The sequence below is a fragment of the Trachymyrmex septentrionalis genome, unplaced genomic scaffold (genome assembly GCF_001594115.1).
Source record: "Trachymyrmex septentrionalis isolate Tsep2-gDNA-1 unplaced genomic scaffold, Tsep1.0 scaffold71, whole genome shotgun sequence".
NCBI classification, from domain to species: Eukaryota; Metazoa; Arthropoda; class Insecta; order Hymenoptera; family Formicidae; genus Trachymyrmex; species Trachymyrmex septentrionalis.
The window spans coordinates 764,090-780,864 of NW_017305895.1; the positions used below are offsets into that span (position 1 = coordinate 764,090).

The following is a 16,775-nucleotide window of genomic DNA, read 5'->3' on the forward strand; positions in this document are numbered from 1 at the left end:
TACATTAACTGACTGTTTTAAAACCGAATTTAACTAGCATTTATACGATATCTTACGCAATTCTTTTATCCTGATGCCATGTAAAGTAATGTATATAATAGAATCCACATTTTTGTTTTGGATTGTTTATCATCAGTCAATAATTCCACCTTAATTCACGCAATTCATGTCATTTCACATAAATCCGATTTCTTGTAAGTAGAAATGTAAATATATTGAACTATTTCAAAGGTCTCAAAGTAACTGGGTACTTTCCATTTGATGACACAAGTCGACACAAGTGTCTATCATTCTATTTTTGTTACTCTCTGAATGTCAATAAGGATAGAACGACGCTTGTGTCGATTTGTGTCGACTTGTGTCATCAAATGGAAAGCACCCACTGATGACAACTATGATGACAATAGTTATAAATAAATAAACATTAGAAGAGTGTGAAGATGAGAAAATAAAGATTGTGAATAAGAAAATAATATTTTAATAAGAGTCTTTAGATTTGTGCATTGAAGTATTCAGCAAACGTTTAATCGAAGTCGTAAGATTGGTTACGTTCACTGTTCAGCAACTCAACTGTTGCGGAGTGGATTCGTGAGCGTTCGCTATTATTGGTATATTCTTCTAGATTATCCCATGATGTAAGGATACCAAGTGTTCCGTTGCGCATAATGGCGATAACAATACTGGAAACAGCTAATCAAATTTTTGTTTAAATTGACTTTCCTGCGTATAAGCACTGGCATATTGGAATAGCCAATCCAATTTTGCCTAAATTTACGCTGCTATTGCGCAACCATGAGAACGGAACATCTAGTATTCTTACATCATGGATCATCTAATAGCTGTGAGTGTTCACAGATCCGTTCCGCAACCATTAGGTACATCCAGAAGCACGATCGCTCACTGAGCTTTTGTACCTGTTTGGTCTATATTTTTAGTTCTAACGGAATATCCCAATCAAATGCAAGAGCTCTCAGTGAGCGGTTGTGCTTCTGGATGCACTTATTGTTTATAATTATATCACGTTACTTCACGTCGTTTGACGTTTCGAGAGAATCTGTGTTTCTTTTATTTATAATCGTATAATACTTTTCTATTTATAGCATAAGCACTTCTCAGTCAGAATGAACTTGATAAAGATGAGAGAAATATCGACAGAAAGATACATGTGTAGGAAAATAGAACGTAATTGCTAGGATTAATCAAGATTTTAATTTTATAACCTAAAATTAATTTGTGCGTCTTAAAGTGATTTACAAAATTTTATTCAATTAATCTATTAATCTCATGAACGACGTTGGTATTAACAGTAAAATGATCGGTGGAAACACCAGTAGCAATTCGCCACTACCAGCAGAAAAAATGCCAGAATGTTGGAATCAAGAAGAAAGGATGAGTGCGCTGTTTTCGCCGTTTCGTAGTAAATCCGCAAATCCGCAAGATTGGATTTCTAAATACAAGTTCTGGAACAATCTAATATACGAATGGCTGAAACATACCATGCAATGCAGTTTTTCTATTGTTGATTTGAACGAAGCCTTCAAAAGAAAAGGCTGCACGCCACTATGTTTAGTTACTGTAATTGAGGAGCTTCTAAGGTATTGTTGCAACTGTAAAAGTATAGATTAAATATATTTAATATAAATATTATATATTAAATATATGAACATATATTTATAAGTATATATATATTTTTTCAAATGTTTTTATTAATCCATCAGTGATTATACTAATGGCAATTATAGTAAAAAATAAGATATAATTCAAAATTTAATGCTTTAATGTTGTATATTCTTTTGTTTTGTTAATATGTAAATTTGTTTTAGAAATAACGAGATAATTCAAGAGACTGACTTTTTTAAAGAACCATGTGAAACATGGACAGCATGGTCAATCGACATATTTGTAAAAAAACCAATTAGCTGGTCATTTTCCAAGGTAAAGAATTATGTCGTGGGCCAGAAGACTAATAATATAGAAGTCAAATATATACATTTGCGGATTGTACGAGAATTAAGTGATATTATCCTCTCCATCACTGAAAGTAGAAAAGATAATATGTTGTTCCCAATATCGGAGATAGTAGAATATTGCAAAAGCAATACAAAAAAACAGATTTCAGAGAATGCAGTGAAATTAACATTAGAATGGTTAAAGCAAAGGAAAAAAGTGATTTTTAAGAAGAACTCCAATCCAAATAGTGAACTACTAGTTAAAATCTGTGTGCAAACAGTAAATGAAATTACAGAGGTAGAAGAAGGCATGTATAAACTGATAAAACAGGAAAATGAACTAATCAAAGAAATAGAATTTTTGGAGCAAGAAAAGCTCAATATTATTAATGAAGCAAAGTTATATTTGGGAAAAGAGTTGCGTCAGATGGCAAAGGCAGAATTAAGAAGAAAATTGGAATTAGAAAAGACCATAGAAAAACGTGCGCAAGCTCTTGCAAATCTGCGCGTTCTCATCAACAATATCAAGGATGCACATTCTAACTCTGCTGTATTGTCTGCTTATAAAACTGGATCCGATGTACTGAAGAAGATCGGACAAAATGGTTTAACAGAATTTGGTGTCAGAGATGTTATGGATGATATTAATGAGGTAAGTGGTTGTATGTATTGTTTGTGATTATTTAATACGAACTGAATACCAATATCCATTACTCGATGACTAGGTTTTAGAAGAGAACAAAGAGATAGATTTAGTTTTATCTGAGACACTAAACAATGCAGACTCTGATACCGAATTGGAAAGGGAATTGGCAGAATTATTAGATGATAATGTAGATGTTTTCGCTGCAGTTCCTGATTCAAATCCAGAGATTGAAAAATTGAAACAACGTTTACAAGATTTACACATGGAAGGTAAATATTATGGAATTTATTATATTTTATATAAAATATAATGGAATATATAATATACAGGTTTAGTTTCACCAAGCAAAGATGTAACTGCTCTGCCATCTGTACCATCCAATAAAGAAAAGGCTTTGAAGAAACCTGAGTGTTTGTAAGTTACAATAGTCAACCTATTGGTATTAATAACTTGATATTAATATCTTCATGGAATCATTTGTCTTATATTTTTTAAAAAATGTTTTACTGTAGCTTATCTAATAGAAAATATATTTATTGTACATTATGTTAAAAAATGTGTAGATTTTTTTATTAAATATGTTTTGTATAACTTGTGATATATATGAAGTTAAAATATTGTAGATAATATGACAATTAAAATTCTGTTTTTGTCTATCTATTTTTTATATCATCTGTATTTATGTTATAAAATAGTAAGAATTTTTTTAAAAATATTAGTAAGCGCAGTTAGAGTTGCAAAATTAATCTCATTTATCACATACATACAAAAACTTATTTCTTAAGTCTTTAATTATTCCATTCAACAGAGATGCAACTCTCTTCACACGATTACGCATTTGACAAAGAATATAGATGATTTATCAATAGTTTAGACTTACATGGCACAAGATAAATGCTTTTTTCAATAATAATTGCACATAATCATTAATGGTATTAACAATAAATTTAGGAACATTTCGTTTGAGATTCATTTGAACATAATATATGTGTCTGGTTTTGTTCTATTTTTGTAATTACATCTTGTATCCATGAAATATGCCTGGATATTTCTGTATATAAGGAATACAAGTTATTGTCACAATAAGCAATTCCATCCTTTTGTATCGTGCCGAGAGAAACACTAACAATACCTCGAAGATACCACAATGTATTAGTTTGAAAGACTAATCCGCCACCACTGTCACCATCGCAGACAGAAGAACCTGAAACATACAATACTTCGGTAAATTATCTTTTTACTTTTCGCATCTTTATATAGAACAATTTTAAATTTAAAAGCAATTCTTAAATTTGTCCTTTTCTCTTATTTTTTTTTATAATTTCTATAAATTAAAATAAGTTTACATTTTTTACAAATATCTTTCTTATAAATTTAGTACAAAAATATAGCATCAAGCTAATTAATATTATATTAAATAAAACTTTTCACTAACCATTTGTGTAACCTGCGCAAAATTTATCATTGGTAATAAATTGTTCTGTATTAGCATCTTGGCTAGCGGATCTGCATTGGCTGTGCGAAATTACAGGTACTGTTAACGCCTGTAAAACTGCGCTAGATTCACCGAGTGCGGTTCTACCAAATCCTGCTACCTTTCCATAAGAGCCTGGTTCTAATACACTTCTATCGCTTAAAGTATCTATACATACGGGAACCAACCAAGTTGAAAATACAAATGGTCTAACGAGTTCTAATACTGCGATATCCCACAGGTAATTTCCTATAAGTCCTAGATAATTACGTACGATGTAAATATGTTTCACCTGCAAGAAGGCATGTGTAAACACTTATGACCAACAATGTTCTTTCTAAATTAATTTGTTATTTGCATTATGTACTTCCAAACCTGATTCTTTTTAACGAGGATTGGATTATGAAAAGGAGAATCGTAATCACGAAAGAGATTTCCGGTTAATATATAAATTGATCTGGCATTAATCGGTTGCCTATTGATCTCGTCATATACACAATGTGCTGCCGTTATCAAGAAATTCTCTTGAATAATGCTCGCTCCACAGAAGAATTTCTTTGACCCGCCTGGTACATCGCGATACATAGTAGCGTGCCACGGAAATTCCGTTATATTTGGTCGTACACCGCCTACAACAGTCGGTGTAACGTCGGGAGGAAGAGTGCCGCATACTACAACAAATATTTCGATTGGAGAAATTGTCGCGACGTAATAATACAAGAAAGCGTATTGAATACGCGTGATTATAAAAGGAGATAATTCACAATTATTGTAATTCCATTGCACGTCATGATACTTTTATGATTAATGGGATGGGAAAGAGATTGAAATATATCAAAAAGTCACGTAAAAGTTTATTAAATATATTTGGTATGTAAATGCGTACACTTAGTATATAAATTTGTACACAGCATTTGTATAATAATTAAAAATTGAATTTAATACTTTTATTTCCAACTTTGGTTTATTAGGAAACAATTTCAAATCATATCTTAAACAGAAACTGTAATATATACAGTAGGGTGATTATTTCAATAATTTTTAAAATTTAATCGGGACACCCCCTAAAGTGATTCAATATTTCAAAAAAATAACATCAGATTTTTTAAACAATTTTGACCCGTGCCATCAGGATAAATAGATAAAATATATCACGCACTTGCATCTATGGGTGGTATTCATAGTCAAATCTTATATCTAATACCGTCTTAAGTACACTTTTTAGATATCGTGAACCAAGAGAATATTAGCATTTTAAGGTATTACTTAAGACGATTTTAAAATAAGAACCGACTATATGAATACCAGTCTATATATCTATTTTTAATACCGCGATTTAACACGAATTTGCACCAAATCTATTTTTTTAACAAAAAACTTAACTATCAGAGCTTTTTAAAAGAGAACATTAAAAAGAGGCTGATTTTTGCCCAAAAATATGTAAGTAAAAAGAATAGTGTTTTTTATAGATTTTGACCTGTTGAATATGATAATGTTAATAAAAAGTTCGGGATCAATAGGGAACACCCTGAAAATTAAGCAAAAACGTGATATATTTAATGAAATTGTAATATTCTTGTTTACTTTTCAAGATATTCCCCACGTGTTTTTCAGGAGATCAAAATCTACAAAAAACACTATTTCTTTTACATACATTTTTTGGGCAAAAATCTACCCCTTTTTGGAGGATATTAAAAAAGGACTTTTGCACTAAAAAATATAAGTAAAAAAATAGTGTTTTTTATAGATTTTGAACTCCTGAATATGATAAAATTATTAAAAATTTTGTGACATTTGGAAAACACCTTAAAAAGTAAACAAGAATATTGAAATTTCTTTAAATGTGTCATGTTCATGCTCAATTTTCAAGGTTTTCCTATCGATTCCGAACTTTTTATTAACATTATCAGGAGATTAAAATCTATAAAAAACACTTCCGTTTACTTACACCTTTTAGGCAAAAATCGGATTCTTTTTAAGATCCTCCTTTCAAGGCATAGTGAGCGGAAAAATTCAGCTGATGTTCTAATTCTTAATAAATTTTAAAGTTTTTTTAATTTGCTCAAAATTGAATGAGCTATAAGCCCATTTTGCGTAAAATTTGATTATGGTTCAAATTAAAAATTGCTGATCCAATATTCATTATTGTATAATTTTCATTTTTTCTCACTTCATTGGATCGACAATTTTTACTTTGGACCATAATCAAAATTTAGGCAAAATGGGCTTTTAGTTCATTCAATTTTGAGCAAATTAAAAACAACTTTAAAATTGGTTAAGACGTAGAGCATTGGCCGAATTATGTCCGCAACAAAAGATGAACAAAGGTATTCTTCCGTCTATCAGTGCCCCGGTGGCACGGGTTAAAATTGTTCAAAGAATCTGAAAAAAATCTGGTGTTATTTTTTTGAAATATTGAACCACTTTAGAGTGTTCCGATTAAATTTCAAAAATTGTTAAAATAATCACCCTAATACACAGGTATGTGAATTATCTCTCAGTGGGGATAAGATATCTACGATTACTGTGCTAATGACTATAAAAATATTCAAAATTGTAATATTTATCATTCTTTCATTGTTTTAAGACCATGCCCATGGCTCATCTATTGCTATATCATTATTTGATTTTGATATTCTAATGTTTATATTTGGATAATTTGGATTGTTGGCATTTGTATATATAATGATTCTATCATTCAAAACTTCAATAAACGTAGCATTTCTATCAAAAGTAGTGTGAAACATAAATTTAGTGTTATTAACGTAAATATTTATCATGAGCGGACCTGGAATGCATCGCATAGGTTCTGGTTCCCATTGACCATTTGCATTACATCTCACATTCTTTCTTTGTCCGGTTAGTCGATTAGTTTCAGATCGATAACTATTTTGACATTCCAATACCGCTATTGTTCTCGGTGGAACTGGAGATTCACAAGATATCCATTCATCATTGTATGTACATCTAGCTTCGATTGATGCTGTAGTCAAAGCTTTGCAGCGTATTTCTATCAAACATTTTAAATAATTAATTCGGTATTTAAAAATCCATATATTTTCATGAATAATTAAATATTTCAAAAATATATAATTCTTGTTTTAAACCTGTGCAAATTGGTATATTAAGCCATTTTCCCTCGAAGCTGCAGCTCACGTCAGTTGGACCTCTTAATTTATATCCCGAGTTGCAAGAGTAGACGAGATGAGATCCTAATCCCAGTTCCGTTCCTTCTGGAACGTTACATTCCTGTCCACCTGGACATTGTGATCGATGTAATTTCCAATGACCGTTCTGCAGTTGCGGAGGTGCTCTACAAGCGTTTGTGCCATGTGTTGGAGTCGGTACAGGCCATCGTGTTGTTTCCGTTGTTGGTCGTGTTATTACTGTTGGTAAAGGTGATGGCCACCCTGTAGTTTCGCTGCATCTCGAATCCTCGTCTGATCCATCGACGCATTCAATTACTCCGTTACATCGTAGATCACCATTGATACAAGCTCCATAAGAACAACGGAAAGCTGTTGGAGGACAACTGCAAATAAATTAGTAGTTATAAATTTGTTTCTCATGATCGTTTAATCATTTTCAAAATTTATAAAAGATTCTCACTATATTGATCTGCATTTTTTAGAAGTTTCGTCAGAACCATCCGCACAATCTTGAATTCCATTACACATATTGTCCTTATGAATACACTCGCCGTTATCGCATGCAACTTGATTTGTAGTACATCTATTAGGTCTGTTTATAGGTCTGCTTGTAGGTCTTCCTGTTTGATTGTTTGTTGTATTTTTTGCGCACTGGGGTTGCGTTTCGTCACTGTTGTCAATGCAATCTTGGACGCCATTACATACGGAATCTCCATTTACACAGGCACCGTAGTTGCAACGAAAGGCATATCTATGACACAGAATCTCTGGCTTTGTACACTCTGCCTCTGTCTCATCAGACAAATCCCTACAGTGTGATGTGCCGTCGCACAATAAGTCGCCAGCTATACAGTCTCCATTGTAGCATCGAAATCTGTCTGATCTGTTCAGACAAGTATATTAGCTAATACTTATTTGCTTAAATATTACATTACTTTGATATGTAAATACTTACCCACATTCATAAGTTTGTGCATATCCAGAACCAATACACACTAAAAAATCCAAAAAATAATTTTGCTCTAAAAAATCTATTTTTTATTATTTTATGTTAGACAATTGTACATGTAAGTTAAAATTATTTATTAAATTTTAATTATATAATTAAAATTTTTGTCAATAATATACCTAAAAGAATTCTGTTTAATACTCGTATTTTTTATGATAAGGAAACCAATTATAGATTGATTGATCATATTGGCTAGCACAATATAAGAAAAACTTTAATAAACTTTAATAAATGTGGGAGAGATATGCTTTATGTATTCGTGTATCATCTTCGCTTATTATCTACCAATATAAGTAAACATGTATGCAAGATATTCTTTGCTGAGGTTCAAGGTCACTAAACTGGTTTCTGAAACTGGTTAAGATTACTTCAGAAATCTCTTGGAATATGCGAATCTACAATTACTACGAAATATCAATTAATATAATAAATTTTTTCTAACAAATGCATAGATAAAACAAATTTTACTAACAAAGTATTTTCTATCAATTATTATTTATAAATTATTAACTGATTGATCATTTAATCAAGATTAAAATATACAAACTAAATAAAATTTTGTAAATTAAGAAATTAAAACTTCAAAATATATTATTTGACATTTTTCTAAAATATATATTATATATAATGTTACATATAATGTTATTTGACATAATTTCGATACTGTAAAATGTTGAAATATATGGATTCAAAATAAATCAAAACAAATGTTATGTCAGAACACAAGGTAATAGTATGGAATAACATCAATGAAAACAATTGCATTTATAAAGATTTTCATGAATATTTATCAATGTTATCTCATCAGTAATTGATTCGAAAGAATAATAGAATATATTGTATCTTTAAAATTCTGTTACACTATTTATCCAATTAATAATAAAAATAAATAAAAAATCTTCGAAAAGGAAAGTTATAGTAGAAAAAATTTTTTATAAAGTTGCAACTTTACAATTACGAATACTTTTTATCAATAGTGATAGTTGTTATTTATATCACGAAAATAAGTTGACGTCATATGTTTCTTTCTTACCGTAAACAACTATTAGTAGTGTGGATATCCATTGAAAAATTCGCATGGTAAAGTACACCGTGCAAAACATCAGTAATTGCAATCTGCGCCTCTTTATATCTCGGCGCTCAGTCACTCACTGTGATCATCTACACTGCGCGACACGAGATTGGAATTACCCAACGCAAGCAAAGCGTCATCTTGGCGTGTGTGGTGGGAAGTACATAAACAGGGAAAGTACATTCTACGATTTGTACGCTGCAAATTAATCTAAACCATGAACAAATCGAGAGGGGGGGAGATGACATGATGACGTACGTGTTTTCAATTCGGTTCACAGAACTTTGCAAGATAGAGATAATAACACATTTTTACTAGGATGTTTGAATAGGATTCTGACATCATTATTGCTTTTGGTTTTACAAGAGGGAACTTTAAAACTATGACTGGAAACTTATAATTAATCTTGCAAATAGGAAATCTTAAATATATAATTAAAAAATTTTTTTAATGTTTCTTAGTGCATTTGATACAAAGGCGAAATTATACATTTTACACCTAAACGTCATTATGCACGGCTTCTTGTTTTTCATCATCCTCCACATCTTTGATACTAAAACAATAAAAAGGGAGGCTTGCCAGCCATTTTAAGGTTCTATATAATATTGGTTAAGGCATATATTTAAACAGGAAGAAAAATTTATTATATAGTGTTCAAAAAGGATACGTTTGTTCTGAAATTTCGGTGTCTATTATGTGTTGCAAAATATATGTTTTCTGAAACTTTTCTACTTCTTCTTCACACTCCTTCCAATCTAACGTTTCATGGAGACCGTCTGTGCCATATCTTTTACTATAATTATCATAATGCACCTGTTGATACATTTAATCTTTGAATAATTCGTCTTTAGAAAACACTTAATATTAATCTCACAATAGATTATATTAATAGATTAATATTAAATACTAAAATAATTTCACATATCAATAAAATATGTGCTATCAAATTTTCTTACATAACACAGACACAATCCTAAACTAGGTGCACGTGGAAAGTCCATCTTTTTCGATGTCTTGAATGCTTCATCGATTGTCTCTTTGGATATCATGTTCCTTGCAATCGCAACTGCAACTGCGACCATTTTTCGGATTTGATGCAACATGAAACTTTGCCCTTTAATTTCCAATACCGCTAATTCTATATCATTTAAAACGAATGTTTCCGTACAACAGAAACTAATTATATAGCGTCGCGAGCTTGGATCTAATGCTTTCCTGAATTAAACAAAATTTGCTTCAATTTTAAGTATTTAAATGAATATATATGTTCTTTTGAATTGATATCGACTTACACTTTTGACGTGAAGTTATAAAAGTTATGAGAACCTTCGAAAAGTTTCAAAATTGAATTTAATCTATCTAAAGATTCTGGAGATAATCTATAATCAGTGTATGGTTTTCCATCAATAATTGATAACTGTTCGATTCTTTCATCTTCGTCAACTTCCTCTCCAAGTTTTAGCAAACTTTGATCTTCTAATGCAAATGCATAGGAAGGAATGATATATCTATAAGTACGTGCATCACATTGATTTTTGCTGTTGAAACCCTTTGTCACACGTTTTATTCCAAATACTCTGATAGTATCAGGTAAGAACTGATTTATTACTGTCTTATTACTATTCTCCGCTGTAAAGAAAATTTGATATTTATAATTTAATAGTAATTTAATAGATATTTATAATTTAATATTCATAACATAGTCCAAATAAAAAGTTTATTTTCTTTATTACTTTTAAGCTTAAAAAATTTGCCTTTTATTAATAAAGGCTATGTTCAGCAAGAAGAGTAACTTTGCAATTTTTGCATAATTCTTCAGTATGATTATTAATATGGTTCTTGCTGTTAATTCCGCACTATATGTGAATGTATAGCTCAATCATATTAAAAATCTTCCAGCAGTTGCAAAGCTACTTATTTTGTTAAATGCAACCATTAAATAATAACTTAAATAGCATTGTAAAATTAATATAAGCAAATTATAATTAATATAATTAAAAATTACTGTTAAACAATCATTCTTAAAAAAGATATATATAAAAAAGATTTAAAATATTTATCTTACGTAGTTTCAATGAAACAATTTGCCTAATCGCTGACACTCCTTTGTCCGTACGTGCAGCTCTTTGAAAATTAATCGTTTTTACATCCTCAAATTGTTCCTTAGTTATCAAATCTGCCTTTAATAAGGCAGTAATTAAATCTTCCTCAATAGTTTTTATACCAGGATTTCTTTGCATGCCATAATAATCTTTACCAATATAGCTTAGTAACATAGCATGATTTTTTCTCTTGATTCTTTGTACCGTTTCCATTTCTGTTGCTTGTACTGTTGTCACTTGTACTGTTTCTTCTTCTGTCTTTTGCACCTTGGCTTCATTTTCACTGCCATTATCTATGGATCTCTTAGTCCCATGCATGATATTTACATCATCAGTATTTACTTCAGAATCAGTTGTAGGATGCATTGCAACTGAACTAGTTCTGCGATAAATGTTTTCTAAGACAAATTTACATAAATAAATAGTATTTAAATTTACATAGATATTAAGTAATATCAAGCTAAATTAGGCTTGAAAAAAACTCAGTTGAAACTTAAAAAAAAGAACAAGTTAAAATAGAGACATTTTTAATGCTACATATATAATATTCTTCAAATTTTTCACACATTTATACGAATTTGTTTCATGTAAAAATTAATTAATCCATAAACATGTTCACTAATAAGTAATATTATATATTATATACCTAATTGAATCTTTACCCAATTTATGGATTTGCTTGAGAGGCTATAACATGTCCTGTACAACATTTGCGGTACCTTAATTCCTATCTTATAAATAATTCTCACGTTAAAATAATTCGAATTTTTTTTTCTTGTTCTATTAAAAATCACGTCATTTATAATATCCCTATAAAAACCGCAAGAATATTCAATTTAGAATTCACACAGATCTTATTCTTCTTCTGATTTCTCCTTTTTTGGTTTTCCGACTCAAATATAAAGTCACAGTATCATGCAGAAATAACGGATCCCTGGATCCAAGATCCAACGAATAGCCTCCTCAGGGAGCAGAGATTTCATATATACAAATCGACGTTATTTTTTTTATAATCTTGCATAACATCCGAAATATCATTACCGATCACGGTATATTTGAGCTCTAGAAACACATACTGTACTAGAAGACATACGCTATTGAAATTTAGAATCCATGTGGTCTCCTGTATGTATCGATACGTCGATATTATCGAGATATCGATAAATAAATATCTGATAGCGGACTGAAAAATATCGATAAAAGGTTCATTCGCGTCGCATATTCCAATCAAAGAGAAACCTGAGAGAGGACATGACGGCCCAAAACCTGTAACCGCAAAATGCTGTCGCGCGCTACTGCCCTCTGACAAAGTGGATGTAAACTACATAGCAATATTTGATTCATATGATCGTGTTACATGTAACACGATTATATGAATCAAATATCGATTTATCATCTCCAGTCTTGAAGAGTGGACAATGTACCTAAGAAAAGTGGACGTTACTATGTAATTTACATCCACTTTGTCAGAGAGCAGTAGTGCGTGGAAACATATGGGATATGTTCCCGATAAAGAAATAAGGCAGCAGCACAGACTTTTGCATAACGCACAACGCATAGTGCATAAGCGAATCAACTAATCAGAATCTTTCCTTTCCTCCTATTCCATGGAAAAGAAGAATTTTAATTGGTTGATTCCCTTATGTACTATGCATAATTATGTTTTATGCAAGAGTCTGTGCTGCGGCAATCGTTCTTAATAAAACGGTTAGTATAAGAAAACTCTATTTTAATAGTTGCTACACATGTGCTCTTAATAACGAACATCAAATGGCGAAGAAAATATTTGAACGAAGTGTAACTAGAAAACGGGTAGATTTTTTTTTGCTGAGCAAAGTTTGCCAATATGACCAGTTATGGTGTGTTCGAGAACGCCACAAGCATTTTGCGGTTACAGGTTTTAGGCCGTCCTCTCTTAGGTTTCTCTCTGCTCTAACATACTTCAACCAGAGAAAAACCTGACCATGCCAGACATGAGTGACAGGGAACAAAGAATAGTGAATAAGAATTTCAACCTATCAGAAATCATGTATTATAGAATACACACTTTCTGATAGGTTGAAATTCTTAGGAGCTCTGCATAATAAAATGAACAGTGAACAGAGAACCGAGAATAAAAATATCAACCTATCAGAAACTATGTATTCTATAATATATAATTTCTGATAGGTTGAAATTCTTATTCTCCGTTCTCTGTTCCCTGTTTCTTTTATTGTGAAGAGCCCCTAACAATCTTCAGCCAACTTCAGTTTGGCAACATTAAAAGTATGCATTTCCTATAGGAAAAATGAAGTACTAGTAGTCCATATATTTATAGTCAAAGATTCCTACCATACTTCCTACTCACTCTAACGAGCGCGTTTGAATGAATAGGAACTACGGTTGGAACATGCAATGCGAACAAACCTAAAATATTATGCATTTTTAATGATCCTAAAGCCTATTTTAATATGCTTTACGTTTCTTGTTTCTTGCGTTTTATCTCTTTGCAATCGTTTTATTGACAATTGCATTTTCTTGCCACGTGTTTCCTGTTTTTTTCAAAGTTCGTTAACTTTTATCTCGAGCGACATAACACGAAAGATCGGATAAGAACTAAAAGGCAAAAAGACGAGATGTAAAAAATAGCAAAAATCGGAAACAGAAAACAAAAAGCATATTGTAGAACAGGCTTAAGGGCCTACGCACAATAGAACAAATATTAGGTCTACGTTCCAAAACTTTCCGAAGAAAATTTTACTTGAAATACATAGTATACGTAACTATACATACAGAGTAAAATCTTCCTCGGAGACTCGGAGAGGAAGTTTTGGAATGTAGTCCAGGAAAATAAATAAATATTAAGATTTCAACCGATCAGATATCAGTTACACTAGAATATGGTGTTTGATAGGTTTAAATTTAATATTTATTCCCATTCCTAATATTTCTTTATTGTGCGCAGGACCTAATTTGAACATAACCTATATAACAGTGATCATTCACAACAATTCACAACCACGACTTGACATAACCTTAACGTAAAATATAATATAAATATAAAAATTAAATGAAAATATTGGTAGATATATAATAATTCGAATGACTGTTTTTTTTTTCTGACAGTTCTCAAGCAGTAAAATTTCTGAAAATGTTATTAAAATACGTGAGCCCGGTGTTTATTTACAGAACATTTTTACAGGTATGTTCTATATAACCCTATTTTTTTAAAACTAAATATATATTATTTTATACTAAATATAGTATTTTATAAGTATATAGTATTTTAATATAGTATTTTATTCTTCTTATTTAATTACAAATTTGTTGATTTCTACTAAATTTTTTAAATTGACAATGTTCCAAATTATGAAACAAATTATAAAATAATCTTTTTCAAATTGTTTCACTCCATTACCTTCAGTTCAATTTAGCTTATAATTAAGAATAAATAGAAATATCTTAAATTTAACAAATAAAAGAGACGTATACTATCTGATTATAGTCAGAAAACTATTTATCCAAATGTAGAAATGTAGAAATCCAAATGTAGTATCTAAAGAAATGGACATTTATTTCAGAACAATCTACCAGTGTTAGTTGCTGCTATTAATTATCCTAATAATTCTATACAAGTAGCACATATAGCTAAGCACTGGAATCCAAAATGGAAAAAGGAAAGGAGACAAAAAGTCATTAAAATAAAACTTCCTACGTTTGAAAAAGACGATGATGATATTACTAAAATGGATAAGGAGCAAATACGATCACGTATGAAAGAGCATGGTTTTTTACCGCAGAAACCGTGGAAAGAAAGACCAGCGTATATCAGCAGTACTACAGACATTTTTGAATCTTATGTTGCTCCAGAAGGAGATGGAAAATACTCTGCCATTACCAAAGAAGTACATGCTCTTTACTATTACTTTGTATATTATAACTTTTAAATAGAAAACAAAAATATACAATAATATTTTTTTAAATTTAAAATTAAAAGAGAGATAAAAGTGTATTCCAATTATTTGTTTTACTATTGAAATATAGGGAGCAAAACAAAAATTCACATTTTTTGAAAAAAAGAGCAAATCTTTTATGGCCATCAGAAAAATTAAGTCATTTGATGATTCCTTCAAGACATCATTTTTTTTAGAAGAAGCCTTAGATATATATCAAAAGGCACATAAAGCTTTAGCTAGGTAAGAAAAAAAAATTGCAAATATATAATGTTTTTACAAACGTACAAACGTATATACATTATAGGAATTATTAGCAATTAATAAATACCGCGTTTTTTTCCCTTCCTATTTGTAGCAATGTTACTAAATAAAACAATTTTTAATTATAGCAAAAATGAAGACGAAATAATAAAATATGTTACAGAAATGGCATATCCTGTAAGTTAAAAATATATTTCGTGTTCTCTCTTGCTAATTTAAAGTATTATATATTATCACTACATATAATAACATATATATTGCAATATTTTTCTTTTACATTTTTAGAAAATAACACACAACATAATGAACAAAACCATACATTGGAAATTTTTAGAGTCTTTGGAACCAGCTCGCCTCGTGCACGCAAGAGCTACACACTTAATAACAAGAGAAAACGTATTTGCACAACTTACTGTTCGATTTCACACGCAACAGGTTTAATAACATTCTTTATAATTTATTCTCTTTTTACAGTATAAACAATTTTTAAGTGAAAATTTCTTTATTTGTAGATTTTAGCAATTTATGATAGATTTGGCCGTCTTATACAAGGAAGCGAAATTCTGAGGAAAGACGTATTAGAATACATAGTATTCGAAAAGCATTTAGCTAATGAATACGGTGTATGGCGAATTCACGGTAAGATTATACCATCTTGGATGACTCAGACAGACATAGTGGAAGGCACATATATTTTGCCAAAAGAGGAACATGATACCGTTTCAACCGAACCGCATCCTGTAGAAGCTACATTAACAGAAGATACGCCAAAGGATGCGACAAGTGCACAACCTTCGTGAATTCGCAATATATATGTAACTTATAAATAATGTTTAGATTATATTTGTATGATGTTAGAATACAAAATATATTGCAATTCATATAATAATTTAAAGTGCATTTATATTCCAACAAAATTTGGATTAGTATTGTCACAAAAATATAACATGCTTTCCCGAAGTTTTGTGTTTGATTATTAATAAAAGTATCGTTATTATACAATTACAAGTATATTATAATTACAAAATAATTTAACGATTTTCTAATACTAATTAAATTACTATTGCAAGTAAACTCATAAAATATATTCATGGTAGAGTATAAGGAAAAATATGCGTGCGTGCGTGTGCGTGTGTGCGTGCGTGCGTGCGTGTGTGCGTGTGCGCGCGCGCGCGCGT

At 30.6% G+C, this 16,775-nt stretch overlaps 5 protein-coding genes across 10 annotated transcripts in view; 2 read left to right on the plus strand and 3 right to left on the minus strand.

Annotated features, from left to right (window-relative positions):
- The window catches only part of LOC108753741 (flap endonuclease GEN), a 4,301-nt gene extending 3,724 nt beyond the window's left edge, over positions 1–577 (minus strand). The window contains exon 1 of one of the 2 annotated variants that reach the window (XM_018495605.1): positions 550–577. The gene's annotated coding sequence lies outside the window, so the exon portion shown is untranslated. Of the gene's footprint in view, positions 1–149; positions 188–549 lie in introns of those variants that run through there. The other variant, XM_018495603.1, reaches the window with a different exon arrangement.
- A 345-nt stretch (positions 578–922) lies between these two features.
- Positions 923–3,080, plus strand: LOC108753763 (charged multivesicular body protein 7). 3 transcript variants are annotated; one of them, XM_018495643.1, is made up of 5 exons: positions 923–1,182; positions 1,308–1,595; positions 1,824–2,601; positions 2,675–2,864; positions 2,925–3,080. In XM_018495643.1, the coding sequence occupies exons 2-5, from the start codon at positions 1,312–1,314 to the stop codon at positions 3,011–3,013; spliced, it is 1,341 nt and encodes a 446-aa protein (XP_018351145.1). In that variant the 5' UTR covers positions 923–1,182; positions 1,308–1,311; the 3' UTR covers positions 3,014–3,080. The 3 variants fall into 3 exon arrangements, with proteins under 3 accessions (XP_018351145.1, XP_018351146.1, XP_018351144.1); XM_018495644.1 differs by having other exon boundaries at positions 923–1,167; positions 2,925–3,079; XM_018495642.1 differs by having other exon boundaries at positions 923–1,595; positions 2,925–3,079.
- A 207-nt stretch (positions 3,081–3,287) lies between these two features.
- Positions 3,288–9,716, minus strand: LOC108753762 (limulus clotting factor C-like). Its single transcript, XM_018495641.1, has 8 exons — positions 9,261–9,716; positions 8,174–8,213; positions 7,679–8,101; positions 7,177–7,601; positions 6,858–7,079; positions 4,445–4,740; positions 4,031–4,361; positions 3,288–3,799 (listed from the first exon to the last, which is right to left on the minus strand). The coding sequence occupies exons 1-8, from the start codon at positions 9,328–9,330 to the stop codon at positions 3,543–3,545; spliced, it is 2,064 nt and encodes a 687-aa protein (XP_018351143.1). The 5' UTR covers positions 9,331–9,716; the 3' UTR covers positions 3,288–3,542.
- A 23-nt stretch (positions 9,717–9,739) lies between these two features.
- LOC108753764 (tRNA pseudouridine synthase A, mitochondrial) overlaps positions 9,740–16,775 on the minus strand; it is an 11,145-nt gene continuing 4,109 nt past the window's right edge. The window contains exons 2-7 of one of the 3 annotated variants that reach the window (XM_018495646.1): positions 12,048–12,254; positions 11,365–11,799; positions 10,592–10,928; positions 10,256–10,514; positions 9,967–10,112; positions 9,740–9,894 (exon numbers count right to left, since the gene is read on the minus strand). In XM_018495646.1, the coding sequence (XP_018351148.1) occupies positions 9,798–9,894; positions 9,967–10,112; positions 10,256–10,514; positions 10,592–10,928; positions 11,365–11,799; positions 12,048–12,111 (1,338 nt within the window). In that variant the 5' untranslated portion in view covers positions 12,112–12,254 and the 3' untranslated portion in view covers positions 9,740–9,797. Of the gene's footprint in view, positions 9,895–9,966; positions 10,113–10,255; positions 10,515–10,591; positions 10,929–11,364; positions 11,800–12,047; positions 12,466–16,775 lie in introns of those variants that run through there. The other 2 variants (XM_018495645.1, XM_018495647.1) reach the window with 2 other exon arrangements.
- On the plus strand, positions 14,177–16,457 carry LOC108753765 (probable 39S ribosomal protein L45, mitochondrial). Its single transcript, XM_018495648.1, has 7 exons — positions 14,177–14,421; positions 14,507–14,582; positions 14,962–15,285; positions 15,425–15,576; positions 15,726–15,774; positions 15,883–16,032; positions 16,110–16,457. Exons 2-7 carry the CDS (start codon positions 14,532–14,534, stop codon positions 16,395–16,397), a joined length of 1,014 nt encoding a protein of 337 aa, XP_018351150.1. The 5' UTR covers positions 14,177–14,421; positions 14,507–14,531; the 3' UTR covers positions 16,398–16,457.

Excerpts from the sequence above, each read along its gene's own strand:
- LOC108753762 (XM_018495641.1), bottom strand. The coding sequence starts at position 9,330 with ATGTTTTGCACGGTGTACTTTACCATGCGAATTTTTCAATGGATATCC. Across the intron at positions 4,362-4,444 it reads TCCTCGTTAAAAAGAATCAG|GTGAAACATATTTACATCGT; the intron begins GTTTGGAAGTAC and ends GCCTTCTTGCAG. Across the intron at positions 3,800-4,030 it reads TTGCGCAGGTTACACAAATG|GTTCTTCTGTCTGCGATGGT; the intron begins GTTAGTGAAAAG and ends TGTATGTTTCAG.
- LOC108753763 (XM_018495642.1), top strand. The coding sequence starts at position 1,285 with ATGAACGACGTTGGTATTAACAGTAAAATGATCGGTGGAAACACCAGT. Across the intron at positions 1,596-1,823 it reads GTAATTGAGGAGCTTCTAAG|AAATAACGAGATAATTCAAG; the intron begins GTATTGTTGCAA and ends AATTTGTTTTAG. Across the intron at positions 2,865-2,924 it reads ACAAGATTTACACATGGAAG|GTTTAGTTTCACCAAGCAAA; the intron begins GTAAATATTATG and ends TATAATATACAG.
- LOC108753765 (XM_018495648.1), top strand. The coding sequence starts at position 14,532 with ATGTTATTAAAATACGTGAGCCCGGTGTTTATTTACAGAACATTTTTA. Across the intron at positions 15,577-15,725 it reads GCACATAAAGCTTTAGCTAG|CAAAAATGAAGACGAAATAA; the intron begins GTAAGAAAAAAA and ends TTTTAATTATAG. Across the intron at positions 15,775-15,882 it reads TTACAGAAATGGCATATCCT|AAAATAACACACAACATAAT; the intron begins GTAAGTTAAAAA and ends TTACATTTTTAG.